General features: G+C 40.8%; 1 protein-coding gene across 1 annotated transcript; it reads right to left on the bottom strand.

Annotated features, from left to right (window-relative positions):
* Positions 1-11,116: 11,116 nt before the first annotated feature.
* Positions 11,117-19,555, bottom strand: pcolceb (procollagen C-endopeptidase enhancer b). Its single transcript, XM_041965252.1, has 9 exons — positions 19,454-19,555; positions 18,103-18,211; positions 15,793-16,051; positions 15,354-15,478; positions 14,066-14,202; positions 13,235-13,893; positions 13,017-13,097; positions 12,379-12,549; positions 11,117-11,608 (listed from the first exon to the last, which is right to left on the bottom strand). Exons 1-9 carry the CDS (start codon positions 19,537-19,539, stop codon positions 11,478-11,480), a joined length of 1,758 nt encoding a protein of 585 aa, XP_041821186.1. The 5' UTR covers positions 19,540-19,555; the 3' UTR covers positions 11,117-11,477.
* Between the last annotated feature and the right edge of the window lie 1,499 nt (positions 19,556-21,054).

A 21,054-nucleotide genomic window follows, 5' to 3' on the forward strand; every position in this document is an offset into this window, starting at 1 on the left:
TTACACACATAAAGATACAACATGACCAACCTGAAAATGTTATTGATCATTTCTACAGGTGTGGGATTTACTTTAAGCTTAAATAATGTTAGCTTACTGTACATTTTTTTCATGAATTTTTGGCTGAAAAAAACGTTTAAAACATTGTCTTTCCTGCAGAAACATTTCTTTTATGAATTTGTTTAGTCGTTATATTGAAATTACAGTTACTCATCTTGCTGATGCTGTTTAAGAGAATGAAAATAAGAGAATAAAATGAAATTTGCCCTTTGTTTTCAGGGAAGTAGGCGACAGTTTGAACATTCGTGGAGCTAATTCGCCGCTGAATCCTGAACGGAAACCCTTCGATATATTTCTAGGTGATGCTTGGTGTGTGTCATACCTGTTACTCAGCTAGTAGTAAGCCAGTGACTACACTCACTGTCACAATGGTGTATTTGTCTTATTTGGATCTAAAGCAACTGTTGAAACATCAGACTATCATAGTTGTGGATTGTAATCACTGCCAATAAAATAAAGCCTGCCTATTATTAATAGATAAGGCAGGTGAAGGGATACACAGCTTGGACTTTGTCTTATAGGAGCAGTGTACCGATATGACGGCTCCAGGCAGCCTCAGATCCCCGTCTACCTGCTGTTAGTAGGAGTCATCTTCGTGCTCCTGGTCATGCTCTTCATCCTGCCCTGCACTGCCTGCTTCTGGAATCACAGCAGGGCCTGGAGCTCTCTTCTTCATCACTGGTAAGGCAAAAGACCGGGGTTGCAATCAAACCAATTCACAATCATTGCTCGAACACAGGCGGTTAAAACTCAACTAGTCACCTGCAATCAGACAAATAACCTTTGAGCCTCTCTGAGCACATTGTTTTATGGCCTATAATCTAAATGTATAACTGTTTACCATGGCCAGGCCCAGTTCTGTGAGCACGACCGGCCAGCTGGCTAGCGAGCGACCCCAGCAGGCACTCACTGAGTTCCTCACCTCCGAAAACGTTGGAGCACATTTTCAATTTTAATCAAATTTCGGAACATGGCCAATATACGAAATCTATGTGGTTGATGTCTCTGCTCAGAAATTCAAATAAATTAATTTAGTGATGAAATTGTGTAAAAATTCTATAAAAAAATTGTTGTTGGCCTGACCGGTTGATGTGACTGTTCCAGCGCTTTGCATTGTGGGTCACAATAGGTGAGATGGACTTGTCTGTAGTCTGGAGATTCTTGGCGAATTTTTGGCACACTGCAGATTTTGCTTTTGTCTACATACTACATACTACATGCTCCATTTTGTGTAAATGGGCACATACTGATGGTAAAGTAGGCGGCTTCAAATACAGCTAGTGTGTGTGTCTGTGTTGTGGGATGGTACGCCTCTTCGCCCAGTTTCCTGATTGCTGTTCAGCTTACACACCTGCTCCGAGCCACTCACCTGCAACCCATCAACTCGTCAAGCCTGCAGTATATCAACCCTGGTTCTTCAGCCCTTTGCCACTGTGGCACTAACACTGAGCACAATCTTAAGTTCTCAGTGAGTATTTTTCTCTTGTTTGCCTGAACCCTAATTTACTCCTTGTTTCCTTGTGCCTTATTTTCTTCCTGTTATTTCAGCCTGCCACACCAGCGCCACACCAATCTGCCTTCCTACCGACCCGCTCCAACATCAACTCGGGTCCTGCTGTCCAGACCTCCTCCTCGACATCAATAAAACTGCCTCTGAAACTTTACAAGCCTCTTGTCCTGTTTTTGGGTCCAAAATGATTTCAAATGATTTCTCTGGTGGTCTGGCTGATGGCAGCGGTTCAGAATGAAGCTGTAACAGGCGGGAGACATCTGCTCCTCACAAGGTACTACTAATACTAATACTACAGTATACATGAGTAAAGGTCACACATTCAAAATCTTAAGTAAAAACACAAGGGTATCAGCATCAAAATATACTCACAGTGTAAAAGTAAAATTAACGTGTATGTCACTTTAACATTGCAGCATATTAAGATGGAGCTAATCTAATGTACTTTATGTTGCTTAACCCCATATAAATCAGGATTTATGGCATTATAGCTTTCTGTTGGTGGGTGTAGCCAGCTCACATAACACACAGGGCTTTCTGCACCTTCTCCAAGCTCCCCTGAACGGCCATTAGAGTCTCAACAGTGTGACCAGTCACCAGTCTCATTGGTAGAGATATATACAGAATTATTATGAACCATGTCATTCATAACTGGACTTTTTAACGAAAAAAACGCTCTGCTCCTGAAACACTAAACATGAATCTAGCAGCTGTGACGTCGTAGAGTTGCGCCCGGTGGAGCAGAAGGGTTAGTGGACCACCCACCATCAAGTTCTGTTCCATAGTCCTGACACTGATCCAATCAAAAGACAAGAGCATTATAAGACAATATAAAGCAAAGGAAGTCAATGATTGACTCTCAGAAAAGATAAAGGTTCCATTACTGAACCATTTCCATTCATGTTCAGTTCATCTGCGAATGGACGTCCGTGAGGTGAGGTGAAGGTGTACGGTTTTGTGCGTATCTAGTGGCCTTTGTTTGAGTGTTGTTCCTTTTAGATCGTTTTAGATCATTTACAGCTGTTGCTTCTTGTTTAGTTATGCTTTTGATTGGGTAACTGCTTCAGTAGCTTGAAGTTTTAGTGAAGTTAGAAACCAGGCAGGCTTTTGAAGAGCTTTGTTGTTTTGCCTCTCTTATTATTGTGGTAAACCTGAGTGGGGGTATTGCAGTGAATGAGTGCAGTGAGTTCAGCATTTAAAGGCACCCCGTGCTCTGTGAGCCACTGAAGGTTAACTAGGTTAGTTAGACATCTTGGTAGGCAGGTAGGGGTTACGGGTGCTTCTCTACAGCTCGGTTCCATAGTGTTGCACTTTGACCAGCAACTTGCTCGTGAGCGTTTTGTGTGAGATGACTCTACTTTTTGTTTGGTCACTTTAACTTGTGTAGTTGTGATGGATTCCTTGCGACAGTGACTTGTGGTTTGTGACCTTTGTGTTCTGGTAACAGCACTCGACATTTGTTGGGTCACTTGCAGGTTCCTGCTTAGGTGGAAGTTCGTCGTTGGGATCCACTTTTTGGTGTGGTCACTTGTGTGTTAGTGCTGTTGTGTATGTGTATTTAAATGCAACAAAAAACTGTGTTGTGACCGGTTTTGGGGTCGGGACGCAGCCACTCCACGGATCACACGGATCATTGGAGTGGCTGTCCAATGTTGTGGGTCCTGTTTTTTATTTATTTATTTATTTATTTTTTATTTAGGACAGTGCACATTGATGAACATTGCTGTAAATGTGCCAGTTTATAGCCGATTAGCTAATTTGCAACTGTAGTCCTCGGGCAGAATGTTAGTTGCCGAATAAAACAACATGGAAGTACACATTACATAAAAATACAATTACAAAATACACATTTCAAAATTTACTTGTTGTGACACTTTGCTTTGTGGCTGTTGCAGCCCACTTTTGCATTGGTCACGTGGCACTGTTTTTGTGTTGTAAAATGCAGTAACTTTATTTGGTTTGGTTTGGTTTGGTTTGGAGGTAGCCATTTTGTACCTACCAAGTGGCACCCACTGATTTGGCTACTTGAGTAGTTGCGCCTGAGTTGGCCCTTTCGTGAGGGTGATAGGATCTTGTTAGTTCTGCACTTGGCCCAAGCAATACAGTAGTCGCATCGTGTCATGTGACTTAGTTTAAAGAGTTGTCTTTTCCATGAGTTTTGTGGACTGACTCCTTTTGATTTCCTCATTCAGTTGAGTTTTACCTTAATATGCAGCTCGAGTAAAGAGCTATACCATGGATTTGGTGGTTTTAAAGGTGGTATTTTTGTGGCTGAGTTGTGTCAGTGGTGGCGTGTTGTTTGCCCCATGGGGCCACCTAGGGGTGGGACATACAGGAAGGTATGACACATCTGGTTATTCATCATCATAACATACTTTATTTCAGGTATGTAATAATTTCAAGCATATACATAAAGGTAGAACATCTAATACATTTTTCATTTATTGTTTATTTTTATATTATTTATTTATTATTTCACACATTTATTTTCCTGCTAGAGAAATTTTGCAAACATCCTCTTTCCTTTTGAACCTTTTTGAGTTAATTTGCATTCATCTTTTGTTTAGTGAACAACATTTTTCAGGATTCTTTTGTCACCTTTCAGACTCAACTTTTGCAGCTTCTTGGTTAGAATCACTTCCTGATCATGTCGGACACAGAGTCACTCGTCATGCCCAAATCAAAAGGGATAGGTGAGAGATGAGACTGGTCATAGCTGAATCATCCTTACAGCATCTACAGTGGCGACATGTAGGTGTCAGTGATGACTAAAATATGCTCTGTCTTTCAGTTGGAAGTGTCATGACATTTCTCTGCACCATTCCCACCACTCAATTAATAGCTGGTGAGTGAAACCCAAAATTCCACGTATGTTTAATGGCTGCAACACCACACCATCATTTTATGCACAGCTCCCCTGGAGTTAAGCCTGATCTTTGTCCATTTTTGGAATAGGAATAAGATTCCACAATGACTGCCCAAGGCAGCCCCTCATCCCCATCTACTTGGAGGCAATGGGAAGCTACTGCCTGGTGTTAATTTTCCTCTCCCCCCTGACCCTCTTAATCAAGAGGCGAGCTGTCAGGGTGGCTGTCATCTCCGTAAGCCTTCTCCTCTTATTTGGCTTGTTCATCACTGGTAAGTTTAAAAACAGAAGCAGCAAAAAACAACAAACGCACTAAAACGAGTGGTAAATGTAAAGATCAATACATTAGGTTTATTATTATGATTATGATTCTTTTTTTTATTTTTTTATTTTTTTTAATGAACAGCTGCTGTTGTTTAGGAAGGATTGATATTTGGCACTGCAATAATATTAACAAGCCACTAGGTGTCCCCCTCATATCTCGACATGATTCTCACAACATGGTGACAAACTGATTCAAGCCTTTGTTGACACAGTGGCAGCACAGCATCTTTTTGTGGTGTGTGTGACTCCTTAAAATAAAGGTGTGTCTATTTACGACCTGTGCAACAAGAAGAATTTACATCATTTCACTTTAATTTGGAGTCATGTCTCTTGTAAAATGACAATGTAAGTGCAATGTTCACTCTCATTTTGGCTCTGTTTGGGTCTTCAAAGTTGTCATGTTTGTCACTGAGGCTCAGTAGATGAACGAACTGTTGACTGATAAATTTAGTCTTCGCAAGCGCGAAAGCAGAAAGCATACACTGCTTCATTTGCACTCGCTCTGTCTCTCTACATGTTCTATTGTACTTCACTGGTTCAAAACCTGTGGGTCCTGACCCCTACTAGGGGTCGGCAAAGCTTCATCGGGGGTTGCGCGGCCTTCCTGACTTTAAGGGGTGTATGAAAACCTTTTAAAACCGAAAAATACACAGACAGCCTAGATCTCAGCTGTTCATTCATTTCTGTGGAGAAAACCAAATAAAATGATCGTTTCTAAAGATTTGAGTATTATTTAAGGTATAAACTTAACAAAAAAATCTCACAGATATGGGCACGGTGAAGAACTGAACACAAGCTCCATACGCAGAGCCTTTACTCTCTACTAAATATCCTCATCCTGCATTAAAATTGTAAGCAGTTAAACCTACCAAAGAAGAATTAAAAATAAATACATAACACATGCAGTGGACGAGAGAAAAAGTTCCTAAAATATCAGGAAGACTCATCTCTGATACAACATTCAAAGGAAAACTGCTCAAAATTCATTCGACTTTGATTCTGAATTCAAACTTCCTGCAGTCATTGCATTCACTATTTGGCTGAAGTGTACAGTTTATCAGTTGGTCTGTACTGTTACAGACAACCTGAAATATCCACAAAATATTTCACAAAGTCAGGAGTCATCAGTTTTCTCAATGATAGAAACGGGGTCTCTTCAGGAAAAAGGTTGAGAGGTACTGCTGTGCATTGTGACTGCACTCTTTGTCGATTCTAAACAGTCCTACAGAGACATCTACTGGTGAAGGAGCGTAGTACATCCAATATCTGTGATGGTGAAACACCCACATTTATGAAAAGCACAGAAATGAAGCTGTCGTTTATATACAAACACAGTGTGCTGTTGGCTTTTTGTTCTCCTCTGTAGGTAATGTGTGGATCTACTCAATCTATGAACCCAACTACAATAAGAAAACAACAGATGTGGATCCTTACTGCAGACAGGTGCTCTACTTGATTGCCTTCTGGACCACCACCCTGAGCTACATCATAATGGGTCTGTTCGTTTTCGGCTGCTGCTGCTGTGTCTGTTGCTTTTGCATGCAAACGTCAGCGGAGATTGAGACACCAACATAACAACCTAAAAAAAACCTTAATAAAAGATTGCACTGGTGGTGGATTTAATCTGTGTTTCGCGTTTGTTTTCATATGGATATAAATAAATAAATCACATTAATATAATACGATATTATATTATAATAATATAGTTATATTACATTCTGCCTGGAGTGTATCATCTCATATTCTACCTTGAAAGCCTCACACAGGGTATAGTCACATAATCTCAATGTAAAGTCAAATTTCATGATGTGATATTGAAAAAATACCTCAAGCATCAACATCATATGGTTTATTTGAGATCCGCCTTTCATCACAGAAGTATTATAATTTACTTGCAAAATACAAAATATAAAAGAGTTGCATGTTTGCTCTTTTAAAATTATTTTCATGACAGTATTTTACAACCCTGATTACAAAAAAGTTGAGACACTGTGAAAAACAAAACATCATGTGATAACTTGCCAATCATTTTTGACATCTACTCAATTGAAAACAGTACAAAGACAATATATTTAATGTTTTACCACATCAACTTCATTGATTTCGTAAATATCTGCTTATTCTGAATTTGATGCAGGAACATGTTTCAAACAAGTTGGGACAGGAGCAACAAAAAAATGGAAAAGTTGTGGAACGCTCCAAAAACTCCTGTTTGGAACATTCCACAGGTAAACAGGCTGACTGGTAACAGGTGATAGTATCATGATTGGATATGAAAGGGGCATTCTGGAAAAGCTCAGTCATTCACCATCAAGGATGGAGCGAGGTTCACCACCTGTTCAACACAGGATGATTTCTTAAACACAATATCCCAGCTTTTTTGGAATCGGGGTTGTATTACGTAAAAAACATTATGTTTGGCTATTACTTAGAATATTTTCACACTTTATGTAAAGCTACATGTATTCAGACAGATAGTGAGGGTTGTCAATCTGAATGGTGGGCTGAGCTGTGATGTCAGCATGGTTTGCTTGCGAGGTTCGCCAGTGCTGGAGGGGCTGAGAAGGCCATTGCCCATTGCGCATCCACTTAACCCATCAACACATAGTTTTGGCCTAGATAAGAGACAGAGCCAGAAAAAATGGTTAGAATATGTCACATTCCTGAGGAGTTGGATGCAGGATGAGACCAGTCACCAGTCTCATTGGTTGAGATATATACAAAATAATTATGAACCATGTCATTCATAACTGGACTTTTTAACGAAAAAAAAAAATTCTCTGCTCCTGAAACACTAAACACGAATCTAGCAGCTGTGACGTCGTAGAGCCCCGCCCGGTGGAGCAGAAGGGCTAGTGGTCACCCACCATCAAGTTCTGTTCCATAGTCCTGACACACCCATAGCAGTTACAAATCAGCTGACACTGATCCAATCAAAAGACAAGAGCATTATAAAACAATATAAAGCAAAAGAAGTCAATGATTGACTCTCACCAAAGATAAAGGTTCCATTACTGAACCATTTCCATTCATGTTCAGTTCATCTGCGAATGGACGTCCGTGAGGTGAGGTGAAGGTGTACGGTTTTGTGCGTATCTAGTGGCCTTTGTTTGAGTGTTGTTCCTTTTAGATCGTTTTAGATCATTTACAGCTGTTGCTTCTTGTTTAGTTATGCTTTTGATTGGGTAACTGCTTCAGTAGCTTGAAGTTTTAGTGTAGTTAGACACCAGGCAGGCTTTTGAAGAGCTTTGTTGTTTTGCCTCTCTTATTTTTGTGGTAAACCTGAGTAGCCATTTTGTACCTACCAAGTGACACCCACTGATTTGGCTACTTGAGTAGTTGCGCCTTAGTTGGCCCTTTCGAGAGGGTGATAAGATCTTGTTAGTTCCGCACTTAACCCAAGCAATACAGTAGTCTCATCGTGTCATGTGACTTAGTATGAAGTGTTGTCTTTTTGTGGACTGACTACTTTTGATCAGTCTACTTTTTGTGGACTGACTACTTTTGATCTCCGCATTTAGTTGAGTTTTACCTTAATTTGCAGCTCGAGTAAAGAGCTGGACCATAGATTTGGTGGTTTTAAAGGTGTTTTTATGTGGCTGAGTTGTGTCAGTGGTGGCGTGTTGAGACATAAAGGAAGGTATAACACATCTGGTTATTCATTAACATATTTTATTTCAGTTATGTAATAATTTCTAGCATATACATAAAGGTAGAACATCTAATGCATTTTTCATTTATTATTTATTTTTATATTATTTATTTATTATTTCACACATTTATTTTCCTGCTAGAGAAATTTTGCAAACATCCTCTTTCCTTTTGAACCTTTTTGAGTTAATTTGCATTCATCTTTTGTTTAATGAACAACATTTTTCAGGATTTTTCTGTCACCTTTCAGACTCAACTTTTGCAGCTTCTTGGTTAGAATCACTTCCTGATCATGTCGGACACAGAGTCACTCGTCATGCCCAAATCAAAAGGGCAAGGTGAGAGATGAGACTGGTCATAGCTGAATCATCCTTACAGCATCTACAGTGGCGACATGTAGGTGTCAGTGATGACTAAAATATGCTCTGTCTTTCAGTTGCAAGTGGCATGACATTTCTCAGCATCATTCCCTCCATTCAATTAATAGCTGGTGAGTGAAACCCAAAGTACCACATGTTTAATGGCTGCAACACCACACCATCATTTTATGCACAGCTCCCCTGGAGTTAAGCCTGATCTTTGTCCATTTTTGGAATAGGAATAAATTTCCACAATGACTGCCCAAGGCAGCCCCTCATCCCCATCTACTTGGAGGCAATGGGAAGCTACTGCCTGGTGTTAATTTTCCTCTCCCCCCTGACCCCCTTCATCAAGAGGCGAGTTGTCAGGGTGGCTTTCATCTCCGTAAGCCTTCTCCTCTTATTTGGCTGGTTCATCACCGGTAAGTTTAAAAACAGAAGCAGCAAAAAACAACAAACGCACTAAAACGAGTGGTAAATGTAAAGATCAATACATTATTATTATTATTATTATTATTATTATTATTATTATTATTATTATTATTATTATTATTATTATTATTAATCAACAGCTGCTGTTGTGTAGGAAGGATTGATATTTGGCACTGCAATAATATTAACAAGCCACTAGGTGTCCCCCTCATATCTCGACATGATTCTCACAACATGGTGACAAACTGATTCAAGCCTTTGTTGACACAGTGGCAGCACAGCATCTTTTTGTGGTGTGTGTGACTCCTTAAAATAAAGGTGTGTCTATTTACGACCTGTGCAACAAGAAGAATTTTCACTTTAATTTGGAGTCATGTCTCTTGTAAAACGACAATGTAAGTGCAATGTTCACTCTCATTTTGGCTCTGTTTGGGTCTTCAAAGTTGTCATGTTTGTCACTGAGGCTCAGTAGATGAACGAACTGTTGACTGATAACTTTAGTCTTCGCAAGCGCGAAAGCAGAAAGCATACACTGCTTCATTTGCACTCGATCTGTCTCTCTACATGTTCTGTTGTACTTCACTGGTTCAAAACCTGTGGGTCCGGCAAAGCTTCATCAGGGGTTGCACGGCCTTCCTGACTTTAAGAGGTGTATGAAAACCTTATTATTATCATTATTTAAGGTATAAACTGAACAAAAAATCTCACAGATATGGGCACAGTGAAGAACTGAACACAAGCTCCATTCGCAGAGCCTTTACTCTCTACTAAATGCATAACATACATGCAACGACTGTGGAAAAAAATTCATCTGAATCACTAACTTTACACAAGCTTTCTGCAGTTATTGCATTCACTTTTTGGCTGAACTGTACAGTTTATCAGTTCATCTGTACTGTTGTTGTTATGCATCAAATACAACCTGAAATATCCACAAAATATTTCACAAAGTCAGGAGTCATCAGTTTACTCAATGATAGAAACGGGGTCTCTTCAGGGAAAAGGTTAAGAGGAACTGCTGTGCATTGTGACTGCACTCTTTGTCGATTCTAAACAGGCCTACAGAGACATCTACTGGTAGACATCTACATCCACAATGTGCTGTTGGCATTTTGTTCTCCTCTGTAGGTAATGTGTGGATCTACTCAATCTATGAACCCAACTACAATAAGAAAACAACAGATTTCGACCCTTACTGCTCAAGGGTGCTCTACTTGATTGCCTTCTGGACCACCACCGTGACCTACATTATAATGGGTCTGTTCGTTTCCTGCTGCTGCTGCTGCTGCTGCTGTGCCCTCATGCGGACGGCAGCGGAGATTGAGACACCAACATAACAACCTAAAAAAAACCTTAATAAAAGATTTCACTGGTGGTGGATTTAATCTGTGTTTCATGTTTATTTTCATATGGATATAAATAAAGAAATCATATAATATGATATTATATTATAATAATTTGGCAACATTACCATTCTGCCTGGAGTGTATCATCTCATATTCTACCTTGAAAGCCACACACAGGATATAGTAATAGAATCTACGTGTAAAGTCAAATTTCATGATGTGATATTGAAAAAATACCTCAAGCATCAACATCATATGGTTTATTTGAGATCCGCCTTTCATCACAGAAGTATTATAATTTACATACAAAATACAAAATATAATAGAGTTGTATGTTTACTATTTTAAAATTATTTTCATGACAGTATTTTACAACCCTGATTACAAAAAAGTTGAGACACTGTGAAAAACAAAACATCATGTGATAACTTGCCAATCATTTTTGACATCTACTCAATTGAAAACAGTACAAAGACAATATATTTAATGTTTTACCACATCAACTTCATTGATTTCGTAAATATCTGCTTATTCTGAATTTGATGCAGGAACACGTTTCAAACAAGTTGGGACAGGAGCAACAAAAAAAATGGGAAAGTTGTGGAACGCTCCAAAAACTCCTGTTTGGAACATTCCACAGGTAAACAGGCTGACTGGTAACAGGTGATAGTATCATGATTGGATATGAAAGGGGCATTCTGGAAAAGCTCAGTCATTCACCATCAAGGATGGAGCGAGGTTCACCACCTGTTCAACACAGGATGATTTCTTATACACAATATCCCAGCTTTTTTGGAATCGGGGTTGTATTACGTAAAAAACATTATGTTTGGCTATCGCTTAGAATATTTTCACACTTTATGTAAAGCTACATGTATTCAGACAGATAGTGAGGGTTGTCAATCTGAATGGTGGGCTGAGCTGTGATGTCAGCATGGTTTGCTTGCGAGGTTCACCAGTGCTTTGGCGTGGATGGGCTTATAGAGGAGCGTGAAGCTGGAGGGGCTGAGAAGGCCATTGCCCTGCGCATCCACTTTTCCCATCAACACATAGTTTTGGCCTAGATAAGAGACAGAGCCAGAAAAAATGGTTAGAATATGTCACATTCCTGAGGAGCAGGATGGGTTATATTAAGGACCAAAAAACGTTTGAAAATGTATTGCACTGGACCAGTTCAATAGTTGAGTACCAATACCAGAATGATGCTCTTTTTGGATACTGTTTATGTAGTAGTCTTTATTTATTACAATAATAACATCCAACAGGACCTAAACAAAGTCACAATTAAACCCAATATTCATTTATTTCATACACTACCGCATGAAATGACATGATATTTTGGTTAAATATAGAATCACATCATCTGCATACACTAAGAGTTGGTGCTTTTCCTATCCTCATATTGTCGTAATGAGAGTTCAGTAGTCAAACTGAAAACAGCTCATTCCCATTAAGAGAAAGGGTTAAAGAAATTTGATATTTGATTCTTTTTATTTGGTGGAGTACCATGTACTTATATTCTTACCTCTGACACACTCATGCTTTTGTAACCAGCTTTTCACCGTACTTGGATTTTAACATATCCCAAAAATGAAAGGCGAAGCGTCATTGCCACAGCATTTCTGTGTCTTTGAAAACATTTGGTGTTTTGTCATAATACAGTATTCATTGTATTTTAAATTTCTTCCTCTCCAGAATTGTGCTGGAAATTAACCCTGACTCATCTGAGTTTATCAGACAAAAGATCATATTTTTTGGGGTATTTGCTCACTATTGACAACTCAATGCAGAGATAGATTAAGGGTGTAAGTATAGATAGTTGTACTGTACCTTTGATTAAGCCAGGGCATTTTTTGCAGGCAGAGGTGAGTACAACCGACATGACAGGCCCTGATTTGGTGATATTCAGGCGTCCTGTCTTATAGGCCTTGATTAGGAACACATCAACCGTCACCGAGCCCCTTGGACCAGGGGTCAAAGATGTGACTTTACCAGTGATCACTGACAAAGAGAGAGAAATATATGAAAAAAATTAGAATGCAAAGAAAGAGAGAGGACCTGCGTGGTCAGTGAAGGAAGAAATGGTTTGGAAATTTGTTTTTCTTTGACAAATTGAAAAGCAATTATAGTCAACCTTCATTGATTTTTGTCTATTTCTAAATCTACATTTAAAAATTTAACTTAACGTTATGTTGTCTGGACAGAGATTATCCATTTATCAAAGACAAGACAGCCAAGATCACATCATAATCGGCTTCACAAGGTGCGTTTGCATGTCTGAAACGCATGAATTTGCATTTTATTTTTCCAGCTTTCTGAAGATTCTGTTAAAATTTACACATCACATTTGTATGGATAATAGTCCACAGAGAGAAAATAAAGACTAAATACTATAAGTGACAATAGGTGAAGATGTGAAAAAAGAGAGGAAGTTTGATGAAGACTAGAGGGCAGCCAATGTGACTCACCGAAGTCATGAGGGCAGAAGCTAGATTGGAGAGTTCCCGTCCTCTTACAGGCTTGTGTACACTGTGGGTTCAGTGGTAGAGCTGAAGAAAACACACATGGCAACAAACACAAAGACACGATAAGCAACTTGACTTACTTCTCCATACAAGTGCACACATATACGTGCATGGGCGCAAACTGCAGGTTGTTCATTTTGAAATCAATTAATTCCGCTCACGTTTCTTGTTCACGAGAGGCTTCTTCGTCACTGTCTTGCTTACTCCAGGTTTAGGTGTCAGGTTAGGTTTAATCTTTGGTTTGACAGTTGGTGTAACTCCACTCTTAGAGGTTGGCTTTGCTGGTTTAACAATAGGTTTCAAAGTGGGCTTGGTCTTCAGTGCAGGCTTACGTGGTGTGGGTTTAGCCTTAATGCTTGGTTTGAGCGTTGGTTTAATAATCTTAGGTTTGGGTGTAGTTTTAGCTCCAGGTTTAAATCCAGGTTTAGGTGTAGGCTTTTTCACAGGTGCTTTCGGTGTGGGTTTAGCTAGCTTGGGTTTAGCCGTGGGTTTGACTGCAGGTTTGACGATAGGTCTCCGTGGTGGAGGTTTCAGCGGTATCTTCACCAGTGGTTTTTTGGGTGGTTTTGGAGTGGGTTTAGGCTGGAGGCCAGGTCTCGGTTTGGGGGTTGGTTTGGTGGGTTTGGTGGGCTTGCTTGGCTTCGCAGCTGCTTTTTCTGGCGCTGAAGTGGTCTGAGGTCCATAGATGAAGTCTCCTCCGGCGGTAGGCGTCCGAGACCCACGGGGTACACTGGCGTAGTGGGCCATGAAGCCATCTGAGGTGACGCTGAGATCAGAGACGAACTGGACAAGGAGCTCGTTCCCGTTTGTCACTATAGTTCTATCGAAAGGATGAGGAAAATTAAGAGAACAAAATGTGGGAAGGACAAGAGGAGATCGTTGAATATTCAGGGAAATGTCGGCAGAGCTCAGGTGCAAGTCATGTCTTTGAAAAGCAATTTTAAGCGCATGTTTTGCCTCTTTTCACACTCATTTCTGATCAGCAATCTCACCCTGGTGCCCTGTCTCCACAGAATCTCCCAATCCGTCTTGAGTTATCCCTTTCTCCCCCGTTAAACAGCGCCACATAGTCATAGCGACAGTATGTGTCGGGCTCCAAGTCCAGCTTCACAAACTTCACCTCAATCACCTGGGGAAGAGGTGGCAATGAACACACAAACATGGTGACACGAACTATGAAATGAATGCCCAAGAATGAATGGTGTGAGCTGGTGTATTCGCCAAAGTGGTGCAGACATAGGCAGTGGAGGTGGAGGAGGAGAAGGGCCAGGGTTTTGCAATACAGAAGGGCATTTACTCTCTCCCTTGCCCTTGCTTCCTTCCCTCTTCCCTTACGTTCAATCTCTTGGCACACATGAACACACCTTCAGGCACTCAATGAAGTCTTTCATTTGCCCGCTGTTGCATTCACACACACATAAACTGCATTAAGAACCAGAGGTAGAACATTTCCTTGTGATGGGCCCCTTCACTACTATATTCATTCCTCCTTCTCCTCCTGCATCAACTAGCCTTATTCAACACACCTAGCTGTACTATAAACACTACTGAATTTGATCACTTTTTTGCTTTAGAAAGTCGAAATATTGTGGATATTTTTCAACCAGGTAGTCACTTCACAACATTAAGCATTTGGAAGAACCCATTGTGCTGTTAAACTTGTACTCCACTTGAAAAGAGGAAGCCAGCAGGCTAGACTGGGCAACATCTTGCTAGGCTAGAGCTAGCCTAGCAAGATTTTGATTTAAAATATTCCATGTTTGTGAGGATCCATTATTGTGCCATTAGGTTTATATTGCACTCGCAAAGTGGAAGCTAACTAGCAACTTAGCGGAACTTGCTAACATCAGATCCCTGCTAGACTTTCGTTCCTGTTATGTCAACACATGCTGAGCCGTTAGCAACTCCTTCATACTCAGTGTTTGTCTAGAACCCCTCCATATACAAAGAGGGTGGTGCAGCTAGCATTAGCCAGCATAAGGTATCAAACTTTAAAGCCAACTGGAGAACACTGATGTAAGGTGTCAATGTGGAAAAGTGAGCATGTGAATAAAATGTAAATGTCTTCTTATTGGTAATTCATAGACTGCAGAAATGAATTCAAACTTCAGTTTGACTTAAACAAAGGTCTTCTGATGATTTGATGCTTCAAACTGGAAAACAAATTAACTTCAGATCATTATATTCCTAATGAATTCTGAGATGTCACCCTGAGTTTAAAAGGGAGCGTGTTAGATACACGTCCAGTAAGAAACGCAGAGTGCAATACAGTTGGCTTACATTGCTTGGTTCGACGGAGATGTGCCAGGAGCAGCTGATGCCTGCTGGGTAATTAGAGTTGGGCCAGTTGGGCGTCTTGACAGAGCCCTGGGATTTGGTCAGCCGTCCTCCACAGAACTGGTTCTCTGTGGGAATAAAAATAAGAGGACGGAGTCAAATTAAAATGCTACTATACAGACTTTAACCTTTTTTCAAATAAGTGAATGACTTTTTATGTCCTGTTATAGTGTACTTGAGGCAGAAAGAGAGTTTTTCAAGGGGGATGCGGAATAGCTTTCATAGGCCTGACAGATTGTAGCATTAACAAAACACCAGAATTTAGTTATTTTCATTACACAACAAAAATATATAAAAACACCAGCTGAGGTGACCACAGTGCTGCCATTTATCGCTTGATAAACCTGTTTGTCCTGGTCTGTGTTGGATTACATGTCCACACCTTCCATATGTGGCTTCCCCGCGCTGAAGGAAGCCAGAAAGCCTCTTCCTCCAGTGGCGTCATCTGACACCATCTCTAACATCATGGTGTTGGAGGTGGAGATGAGAGCGCCGGGCCGGAACGTTCCACAGAAACGACCCAGCTTCTGCACCAAACGGGAGTGACCGTTGTACACGTCCAGGTAGTCATAACGACAGGTGGGGTCGGCCTCCATGTCGAAGAGGCGGAAAGCCAGCATGACCACATGACCCTCTGGAACCTGGAGGAGGCGACAGGTGATGCAGCAACTCCCTCTTTGAGCAGTCTAAACTTTGTGTGTCCACAGATTACGTAAAGGATTATGATTCAATATCTATATTACTGATACTATAATGCTAAATCTCTTTGCCATCTGCCCTCACAAGCTCAAACAAATCAATGATCAAAACATATACATACACATATATGTCAGAATGATTGTTGGAGGAAAATTTTTAAATCATGCACAAAACATCTATTATTTCTGCATGATGTGATGGTGCAGCCATAAAATACATTCTGTGTTGAGTTTCACCAGCCCCCTAACGTCAAAAATTGTTTGGGGATGGGATAATTATGAATTTGAATGCTACGATCAGTGAAAATGGTTAATAGAGCATCATCAATTACTCAAGATCAATTACTGACAGTGAAAACAGGTGTGTCATTCAGTTGTCTAAAGCAGTGAGCAACAGGGTGGTGTCAAGCTGTGGGAGAAGGGGTGAAAGTTTTCTGCTGTAAATGAATTTCTGTTAAAGTTGGTGCATTTATGAGTGTGTTTGTGTGCTTTTAAATAAGCTGTCAGCAGTTAAAAGTGGACGTTAGATGAATGTCTTCTTTGTTATTTTTTGCTGTTTGAGAACTTTTGTAGCAGTCCAGCTCACCCTATGTTTGCCTGATGGTAGGTTCCAGTTCAGGCTGATAACATAAAAGGCCAGTCAGCTGTCTGTGGTAGGAGAGTTGGTGTCAGCTTGCTGTAAAGCTGCAGGTTTTACTATTTCTTTGCCATTTATCACTTAGGAATGAATGAATGAATGAGCGGAATTAGCATTCATTATTGAGTCAGATGACTCTGCAGTAGTCAGCTCTGATAAACAGAGGAGGAAAAATGACACTCGGGTGGACACATTAATTTTTCCCTCTTCTCCAGCACAACGATGACACTACTTGAATCGCCTGATATCAGACAGATCTGTCAATTTGTTATACTCTGTTTCCATTTCATTATCATCATCTTGAAAAGATGTAAAAAATAAATAAATGACCACCATAGCAACTGCTGCTTTCTACTTTTCTTGTGTTGTCAAATATGACACACCAGGAAAAAAAAAAAACAATAAGGCAAAGGTAAAGTCGTCTACTGGCAATGAGAATCCGCTGTTTTTAGCTGGGTTTACCCACGTTTAAAAAACCTGCTTATGCGCGCTAATTTTGGTGTGAAAGTGCAATAATGTGTAACTCCTAAAAGACAATTAGGACATTCATTCTTTCACATATCAAAAGTTGAACACTTTTGCAATAAAATGCAACCTTCCTCAATTCAGTACAATCAGGTGTTTTATTGCTACAGCCTTATGTGGTGTAGCCACATGGTGGCTAATATTAGCTAATATAAGCAAACATTTGATACATGATAGCTGCTGTGCAGATGAGTTGCTGCATATGTAACTAACATTATTGATTTAGTATGCTGATTTTTTGAATATTCTTCTGCTTCTGTTACTCGATGTTTTTGCTTTCACCACTATTTTGTAGTTACCACTTTTGGCCACAGAGGTCACTGTTCAGCAAAAAATGACATAGAATCACTTTTAATGGACTTAATAGCAGCGATTCTATATAACTGACAGGCAATAACCTCCTCTATGGTGAGCAGTAAATTGAGATTTGCATTGATCATTGTCTTTTTGCCTGATCACTGACAGCTGTAGAGTCCTCTGTCTTCAGGCCCTGCACACCCACACAGGTGTTTTCACTCACTCTGGCTGATTGGTTTTAGGTGACCAGAGCCATAACAGGACACCCATCCGGCCAACAAACACCATGTAATAATGAGGATGAGAAAGGTGTAATTTGTCCACCCTAACAGGTGCAACAAAGTGAACAGGGGAGTCAGAGAGATGTCTGTACACCCCCACACAGTCCTGAGCGGAGGTGAAGAGGTCTAATCAGCTCAAATGATCACCTGTGTAGCTCCACCATTGCCATTGGCTTTTTCACTGCGAATGAATTGGAGACATTTGATGACAGTTTGGATTGGATGTGACCGTGCAGTGATTTAAAATGACTCACAGTGATGTACCAGGTGCATTTACTGTTGGGTTTGTAGTGACTGGGGAATCCTTCACTGGCCACGATGCCAGAGTCTACGACCAGGTGGCCTCCACAGTGGAAGGTGGGCCTGAAAGAGTATCACACAACCACTGATCAACTGCAGTTCAACATTTAACCTGACGTGGAAGAAAATGCAGCTTTACTGGGAGTATTGAGGCAGGGCCCTTGCACACACACACACACTCACACACATTTTTACATACACGCTGAAAACCACAGTGGCACAGTCTGTCTCTGTTCTCGGAGTCCGGGGAGGTTCCCTGTGAACTCTCCTGGTTTGTGTTTTTTTCATAAACCTTGGTCGAACCAAAACCAGGATGACTGTCAACATACAGTCAGTGCGCAGAGAAGGATCTCAGCGCACCACAAGAAAGATGTCAGCAGACGTAACACGCACTTTAACCGGCAGGCACTTTCAAAGGCTCACACATGGAGTTTGGTGACACACACCCACTCTTTCACACTCAGATAAACACAGATCAAAGCAGGGCCAGCCTCAACTTTTAATTTCACGGCACTCGTCAGGCCCCAGACTCGCTAATTTAGATGTCGGCTGCTCTGGCATCTGGTCAGTTTGTTTCCTCGTTCATTTTTTTTTCTTGTTTTTGTGCTTGTCTGTTGGAGGGAAAAGGCCAAATTAATCAATTTTTTCATGTGAGGACTGTGTTTCTGTGACCATCGACCCATTATAGTCCCTTTTTGCTCTTTAGGCATGGGTTGTCTGGCTGCTGCAATACTCTGAGGCCACATTTTGGCCAGAAAATCCCAGTGGCGGTGGAGTCCCTCCCTTCTGACCCTCTGGGACTGAACAGCCCACAGGCATTTGTTTGTCTCTCATGTTCAATTTACACCCTCTGTGTGTTGAAGTGGGGATACAGTAGCAGTGCACACACCAAGGTCAAAAAAGCATCTAAAAAATTAAATTCTCAACACTGACTGAGTGAAAAATGTGGATTTAAGAGGGTAAAAGTCTGAATTTATTGGCTGTTTTGACAAAAATATCAGACTTGAGTAGAAGCTACTGTATATTTACAACATGCTCTCATTTTGTGTGTTTATGGGACGCCAACCACATCTTCCTAACATTGCAACCTTCTATTTCTCCTGCGCTTTCTGTAATCATAATACTGCAACCAGGAGAGGAAAAAACACAGTGGTTAATCTGGACAGATGTGGGCTTGAAAAGGGTATGCCACATGTGCACAAGCAGGATGTAGAGAGGAAAACAGATGCACAAGAGGGACATTGATAGCCACACATACCAGAAGTTAAATATATCTAAAATCTGCCTCAAAAGCATGCAGTTTACCTTGTGTAGTTGGTCTGACTCTGAGCCTCAGTCCATCCCAGTGTCAGAATGACCAGGAGACACACAGTCCACACCCTGTCCTCCATCCTGCTGTCCTCCAGGATTAAGAAAGACGGGAGAGGAGAAGAAGAAACAGGAGGAAGGACGGGGAGTCAGAGGAGAGGCGTGGAGAGACGCACGGCTCAGAAGGGGAGGGGACTGAGGAGGAGGAGGCGTGTCGTGGAGAAGAAAAGAAAATGTGAATGAGTGCGATCTCGAGAGGACAGGCGGCCGTTTGATGCAAGTTAACAGGGAAAACAACATTTATTACACCGTGCGCTGACCCACGGCCAAAAGCAATGTATGTACAGCTCCGAGTACAGTGTGCTTCTTATGTTCCTGCTCTGTGTGTTGTTTGACAGGTCGAGTCATGGAATATATGGAACATGTATGTTTCTGCAGGTGTGCGTGCTGATGGACAGAGTGCCACTGTTGCATGTTTGTATAATGACCTCTCCACTGCACCGCCAGCTACAAGCCGGCCTTTTGTTAGCCACGGCAGCGGCAAGGCATCTATATCTTTTAGGGTCCGCCACTTTAGTCCAGACAGAAATTTCTCAACATGGATAGCCATGAAATTCTGTACACATATTCATGATCCCCAGAGGTTAAACCCTAAAACTGAGGGGATCCCCTGATTCTTCCTCTAGCACCACCAGCAGGTGAGTTTTCACTTATCTTGTGAAATATCTCAACTTCTACCGTGTGCATTGGCACAGAATTTGGCAAAGACGCTCGTGTTCCCCAGAGGACATTTTAGAGATTTGCGAGTGATTGGGGGGGCATCATAGATGTGCGAATAAGAACAACAGAAACAATAAGGTGCAAAATAAGAACAATAAGGGTGCAAGTAAGAACAATAGGAAGAACAAGAACAATAAAGGTGCAAATAAGAACAAATGGAGCAATAACTTACAACTGTGCAAACCACAAAAAGAATTTAAAAAATGTAAAAAAAATAAAAATAAAAATAAAGAAAATAAGGTATCCTATGTACAGTAAGTTTAAGGAAAAAAGTGAAGTGGATGGAATAATGGGACGAGATGGAAACCGCCACAAAGAAGGAAATAACAGAAGTCTGATGAGTCACAGGCTGAGCTGAACTCAAACACACAGGAACACTTCCTGACACAGTCTATAGGTCTGCTAGCTAGCTTACAGCTAACGTACACAACGTTACACAAATGGTCCAGTGGTCAAATTTGTGCAAATGATGCTGAAAATTTGCTCTGCTTCTATCTTAGGACACCTCAAGTTTGGCAATCTGTGGTTTTGGGTGAAATGTTCCTATTGAATATATTGTGATCAAATTTGGTGGGCTCAGGATTGATTGTTGATTGTTTCGAATCCCTAATATGAAAAAAACCAAAAGAACATCTACAATTATATAAATATAATGCAGCAATGTCAGCATTCGGTATTTTAAATGTCTTGATGACATTTTGTTCATGACATGTTAGCATTGGCATTGTGTATCTTCTGACGTTCATATTCAACTTAAAGTGCCGCTGTGCCTAAGTACAGCCTGACTGCACGGCCGTTGCAGACTCTTATTTTTGAAA

The sequence above is a fragment of the Chelmon rostratus genome, chromosome 23 (genome assembly GCF_017976325.1).
Source record: "Chelmon rostratus isolate fCheRos1 chromosome 23, fCheRos1.pri, whole genome shotgun sequence".
Classification (NCBI taxonomy): domain Eukaryota; kingdom Metazoa; phylum Chordata; class Actinopteri; order Chaetodontiformes; family Chaetodontidae; genus Chelmon; species Chelmon rostratus.

What these genes read in the sequence shown, in the direction of transcription:
- pcolceb (XM_041965252.1), bottom strand. Translation starts at nt 19,539, where the DNA reads ATGGAGGACAGGGTGTGGACTGTGTGTCTCCTGGTCATTCTGACACTG. An exon ending in GGGGAAGCCACATATGGAAG is followed by an intron (nt 15,479 to 15,792) that starts GTGTGGACATGT and finishes TTATTCCCACAG; the next exon opens with AGAACCAGTTCTGTGGAGGA. An exon ending in TGTGGAGACAGGGCACCAGG is followed by an intron (nt 13,894 to 14,065) that starts GTGAGATTGCTG and finishes TCCTTTCGATAG; the next exon opens with AACTATAGTGACAAACGGGA.